Source organism: Physeter macrocephalus, chromosome 17 (assembly GCF_002837175.3).
Source record: "Physeter macrocephalus isolate SW-GA chromosome 17, ASM283717v5, whole genome shotgun sequence".
Classification (NCBI taxonomy): domain Eukaryota; kingdom Metazoa; phylum Chordata; class Mammalia; order Artiodactyla; family Physeteridae; genus Physeter; species Physeter macrocephalus.
The window spans coordinates 20,288,501-20,294,985 of NC_041230.1; the positions used below are offsets into that span (position 1 = coordinate 20,288,501).

At 35.9% G+C, this 6,485-nt stretch overlaps 1 protein-coding gene across 1 annotated transcript in view; it reads right to left on the bottom strand.

Moving 5' to 3' along the window:
- ITFG1 (integrin alpha FG-GAP repeat containing 1) overlaps positions 1 to 6,485 on the bottom strand; it is a 267,640-nt gene that overhangs the window by 236,152 nt on the left and 25,003 nt on the right. The window contains exon 6 of the mRNA XM_007109007.4: positions 4,335 to 4,429. Coding sequence (XP_007109069.1) covers positions 4,335 to 4,429 — 95 coding nt within the window. The remainder of the gene's footprint in view (positions 1 to 4,334; positions 4,430 to 6,485) is intronic.

The window sequence follows — 6,485 nt, forward strand, 5'->3', positions numbered from 1 at the left end:
TGGGAGAAAATATTTGCAAATGAAGCAACTGACAAAGGATTAATCTCCAACATTTACAAGCAGCTCAATATCAAAAAAACAAACAACCCAATCCAAAAATGGGCAGAAGACCTACATAGACATTTCTCCAAAGAAGATATACAGATTGCCAACAAACACATGAAAGAATGCTCAACATCATTAAGCATTAGAGAAATCCAATTCAAAACAACAATGAGATATAATCTCACACTGGTCAGAATGGCCATCATCAAAAAATCTACAAATAATAAATGCTGGAGAGGCTGTGGATAAAAGGGAACCCTCTTGCACTGTTGTTGGGAATATAAATTCATAAAATACTTCTAAAGGAAGGAAGTTTTATTACTTTTAACAACCACCAGGCATGCTTTACTCATTTTCAATTAGTATACCATATAAAAATGTAATTGCAAAAGCTGATTAGAAGTGTTTGAAAACTGGTAAAAAAAAAAAAAAAAAAGGGAGGAATAAGAAAAATAAATAAAAGGCATCCAAGTTAGAAAGAAAAAAGTAAAGTTACCTCTGTTCTTAGATGATATGATCTTATATGTAGAAAACCCTAAAGATTCTACCAAAAAAAAAACCTGTTCAGACTAATAAATCAATTCAGAATAGTAGCAGGATACAAATTAACATGCAAAGATCAGCTGCATTTCTAAACACTTACAATGAAAAATCCACAAAGGAAATTACAAAACATTTCATTTACAACAGAATCAAAATGAATAAAATACTTAGGAATTAACTTAACCAAGGAGGTGAAAGACTTATATAATTAAAAACTATAAAACATTGTTGAAAGAAATCATTAGAAGACAAATAAAGGAAAACACATTGCATGTTCATGGCCTGAAAGACAATATTGTTAAGATGTCAATACTACCCAACGGGACCTATAGATTCAGAACAATCCTTACCAAAATCCCAATGGTACTTTTTATAGATACAGAAAAACCTGTCCTAAAATTCATATAGAATCTCAAGGGACCTCCTAAAATAGTCAAAACAATGTTGAAAAAGAACAAAATTGGAGGGCTTCCCTGGTGGCGCAGTGGTTGAGAGTCCACCTGCTGGTGCAGGGGACGCGGGTTCGTGCCCCGGTCTGGGAGGATCCCGCGTGCCGTGGAGCGGCTGGGCCCGTGAGCCATGACCGCTGGGCCTGCGCGTCCGGAGCCTGTGCTCCGCAGCGGGAGAGGCCGCAGCGGTGAGAGGCCCGCGTACAGCAGAAAAAAAAAAAAGAACAAAATTGGAGGACTCACACTTCTCAATTACTAAACATATTCCAAAGCTATAGTAATCAAACCAGTACAGTACTACAGGGAACTCTCCTCAATGTTGTGTGGCAGCCTGGATGGAAGGGGAGTCTGAGGGAGAATGGATACACGTATATGTATGGCTGAGTCACTTTGCTGTGCACCCGCAACTATCAGAACATAATTGGCTATTCTCCAATATAAAATAAAAAGTTAAAAAAAAAATCCCCAAAAATCTCAGTGAGGTACTAGCATAAAGACAGACATATAGGTCAGTGAAATAACAGAGAACCCAGAAATAAACCCTTGAGTATGCGGTCAAATGAATTTTGACAAGGGTGGTAAGACCGTTCAGTGGGGAAATGACAAGTCCTTTTAATAAATGGTGCTATGGGACTTCCCTGGTGGCCCAGTGGTAAAGACTGCCTTCCAATGCAGGGATATGGGTTCAATCCCTGGTCAAGGAACTAAGATTCCACATGCCGCAGGGCAACTAAGCCTGCACGCCACAACTACTGAGCTCGAGCGCCTCAACAAGAGAGCCCGAGTGCCGCAAACTAGAGAGCCCACACGCTCTGCAGCCTGCGCACCACAACTACAGAGAGAAAATCCGCACACCACAAGTAGAGAGAAGCCTGCGCACCGCAACAAAGACCTGACACAGCCAAAAAAATAAATAAAATAAATAAAAATTTAAAAAAAAATGGTGCTAGGAAAACTGGATATACATGCAAGTAATGAAGTTAGACCCTTATCTAACATCATATATATAAATTAACTCAAAATGGATCAAAGCTCTAAATGTAAGGGATAAAAGTATAAAACTCTCAAGAGAAAATAAAGGGCAAAAGCTTCATAACAGTGCACCTGGTAATGATCTTTTGGATAGGACACCAAAGGAACAAGGCAACAAAGAAACAACAGAAAAACTGGACTTCATGAAATTAAAAATTATTTTGCATACAAAGACACTATCAACAGAGTTAAAAGGTATCCCACAGAATGAGAGAAAATATTTGTAAATCATGTATCTGATGAGGGAGCAATATTCTGAAGAGAGACTAATTAAAACTCAACAACACAAAAGAAACAACCCAATTGAAAAACGGGCACAGGACTTAAGTACACACTTCTCCAAAAAAGATATGCAAATAGCCAATAAGGACATGAAAAGGTGCTCGACATCACTAATCACTAGGAAAAATGCAAATCAGAACTACAATGAGGGAATTCCCTGGCAGTCCAGTGGTTAGGACTCAGTGCTTTCACTGCTGGGGCCGGGTTCAATCCCTCAATCCCTGTTTGGGAACTAAGATCCCACAAGCCACGTGGAGCGGCAAAAAAACCCCAAAAAAACAGAACAAACCCACACTACAATGAGATACCACATTATACCTATTAGAATGACTACTATGAAAAAAAAGGAAAATACTGGCAAGTATGTGGAGAAACTGGAACCCTTGTACACTGTTGGTGGGAATGTAAAACCATAAAGTTTCTGTGATGGCCATTCCTCAAAAAACTACACACAAAATTATCATATGATCCAGCAATTTCACTTCTGGATATATACCCAAAAGAACTGAAAGCAGGATCTCTAAGAGATGTTTGTACATCAACGTTCACAGCAGCATTATTCACAATAGCTAAGATGTGGAAGCTGAGCAAAATATGGTTATATACAATTCAGCTTTAAAAAGGAAGAAAATTCTGACATATGCTACAACACGGATGAATTTTAAGGATATTATGCTAAGTGAAATAAGCCAGTTAAAAATAACACACACTGTATGATTTTACTTATTCAAAGTACTTTTAGTGGTCAAAGAGCAAAGTAGAACACTGGTTGCCACAAGCTGGGGGAAAGGGATGAATGAGGAGTTACTGTTTAATGGGTGTAGAGTTTCAGTTTTACAAGACGAAAAGAGCTGGATGGTCAATACTATGAACGTATTTAATACTACTGAACCACATACTTAAAAATGGTCACAATGGAAATTTTATATTACGTGTATTTCACCACATTAAAAAAAACTGGAAAAAAATGAGAAGGAAGAAAATTTAAGCATTTAACTTGCCTGTCTCAAGTGTACTCTGGGTGACTAAAAAGATAGTAATAGATGTTCCTTTGGTTTGTTTGTTTTAAATAGAAAATTCCAGCTGATAATATATGCTGAGGAGTGATAGATTTAGGGTGCTATGATTTTGTAAATCCTTTTGAAATAGTGGACTTGACAATGATCATCAATAGCTGCTTAAATCTAATCACTGGCTTAGAGGAAATACAGGGGACAGAGTCACATATTAACATCATAGGGACACTATCAGCAAAATCCACACTTAGAGAAATTCTGTAAGACAGGTGTTTTTTCTCCGTATGTATGTACTTCATTTAGCTCCTAATTTGACAGAAACATTTAGGAGAGAATTGGGGCATTTTGAATAGTGAATAAGTATTTGATGTTAAGAGAATATTGTTAAATTTTTTAATGCTTGAAAATGATCTTGAGGTTGTTAAAAATAAAAAAGTCTGTATCATTTAGAGATACAGATTGAAATATCTATAAATGAAATGATACAATGCTTGGGAATTCCTATAAAATTATTGGGGTGGGAGGGCTCATGGGTAGTTATACAGATGAAACAAGATTGGCCATATACTGATTATAGTTGAAGCTGGGTGATGATTAAATGTGTGTATATCATACTATTCTGCCTACTTTTCTATATTTAAAATTTCCCATAATAAAATTTTTTTAAAGTCTTTGAAGTTCTTTAATACATAAGCTAAATATTTTTCTTATAATTAAATTTACAGCATTTATTAGTCAATAATCCAAATTTTGATGTGGTTAACAAACAGCAAAAACAATAACTAAAGACTTATTTATTGCATCCAGTACTTTTTACATTTTTCCAATATCACTAACTTCCTTATAACCTTTTAACATTTTGGTCTTAATGTTCAAATCAATAGCAAATTACTACTAGGAAAACAGTAAAAATCTCATCATTCTTTGGCAGCCTAAAAGGAATACTTTACATTTATGTGCAACTCACCTGCTGTAAAATCTTCAGTTAGATCAATGAATGCATGAGAATGTGGAATTCGCATTTTACTTTTAATGGTCAATGCAGGATGCCATGATAAATTCCTAAAAGAAAAATTTTTTTCTTAAGGCAAACATCAAATGAGCACTGTTTTAAAACAAAAATATCTGCATGCAAGATATTTTAAAAACTCATTTATTCTTAGCTATGTCACATACTCTAAATTTCACTCTTTCAGAGTGTACAATTTAGTGGTTTTTGTATATTCACAGTGTGCAGCCATCACCATTATCTAATTTCACAACATTTTCATCACCTCAAAATGAAACTCTGTATTCATTAGTAACTTCTCATTCTCCCCTCCATCAAGCCTCTGGCAAACACTAATTTGCTTTCTGGCTCTATGGATTTCCCTATTTTGGACGTTTCATATATATGGAATCATATAACATGTGGCCTTTTGTGCCTGGTTTCTTTCGCTTGGAAAAATATTTTCAGGTTCATCCATGTTGTAGCATGTGTCACTATTTCAGTCTTTTTTATCCCTGAATAATATTTAATTACCTGGCTATATTTTTTATTAATCTGTTCAACTGCTGATGGACATTTGACTTGTTTCCACTTTTGGCTACTACAATTGAATGCTGTTATGAATATTCATGTACAAGTTTTTATGTGGACATATACATATGTTTTTGATTCTTCTGGGTATATACCTAGGAGCAGAATTGCTGGGTCACATGGTAACTCTATACTTGACTTTCTGAAGAACTGTCAAACTGTTTTCCAAAGTTGCTTCATCATCAGACATTCTCACTAGCAATGTATGGGTATTTCAATACCTTAATTCCATTATGAACACTTATTACTGTCCCTTTGTTTTATTATAGCTACTTCCTGAAGGGTTCTTGTGGTTTTGATTTTATATTTTCCTGATGTCTAATGATGTTGAGCATGTTTTCACGTGCTTGTTGGCTACCTGTATATCTTTGGAGAAATATCTACTCAAATTCTTTGCCTATTTTTAAATTGGGTTATTTATTGCTTTGAGTAGTTAAGAGTTCTTTATATAGACTAGATCCTAGATCTTTAACTGATGCATGATTTGCCAATATTTTCTCCCATTCTGTACAGTCTTTTCAATTTCTGGATAGTGTCCTGTGCTGTGTAGAAGTTTTTAATTTGATAAATCCAGTTCTAATTTTTTTTGTGTTGCTTTTTTCTTTTGGTGTCAGATCTAAGAATCCATTTCCAAATCCAAGGTTATGAAAATTTACCCCTATGCTTTCTTCTAAGAGTTTTATAGTTTTAGCTCTTGTACTTATATCTTTAATTCTTTAAGTGTAAGAAAAATAACTTAACATTATCATGGGTGATGTTTTCCCGAGACTGTGGAGAATGATTATCTTTTATTAATATTAATTCCAAAGTTTTCAGCCATGGAAAAGAATGAATTTAGACCCCTACCTCATACCATATACCAAAAATTAACTCAGATGTCTCAAAATGCTGAAAGAAATAGAACTCTTGTATACTGCTGATGGGAATATAAAATGGTGCATTAGCTATGGAAAACAGTTTGGTAATTCTTCCAAAAGCCGAACAATGAATTGCCATATGACCCTGCATTTCTTTTTCTTTTTCTTTTTTTTTTTTTTTGGCGGTCCACGGGCCTCTCACTGTTGTGGTCTCTCCCGTTGCGGAGCACAGGCTCCGGACGCGCAGGCCCAGCAGCCATGGCTCACGGGCCCAGCCGCTCCACGGCATGTGGGATCTTCCCAGACCGGGGCACGAACCCGTGTCCCTTGCATCGGCAGGCGGACTCTCAACCACCGCGCCACCAGGGAAGCCCGACCCTGCATTTCTATACCTAGGTGTATACCAATAAGAATTGAAAAACACATTGTTTGCAGATGACATGATACTATACATAGAGAATCCTAAAGACTCTACCAGAAAACTACTAGAGCTAATCAATGAATTTGGTAAAGTAGCAGGATACAAAATTAATGCACAGAAGTCTCTTGCATTGATATACACTAATGATGAAAAACCTGAAAGAGAAATTAAGGAAACACTCCCATTTACCATTACAATGAAAAGAATAAAATACCTAGGAATAAACTTACCTAAGGAGACAAAAGACCTGTATGCAGAAAA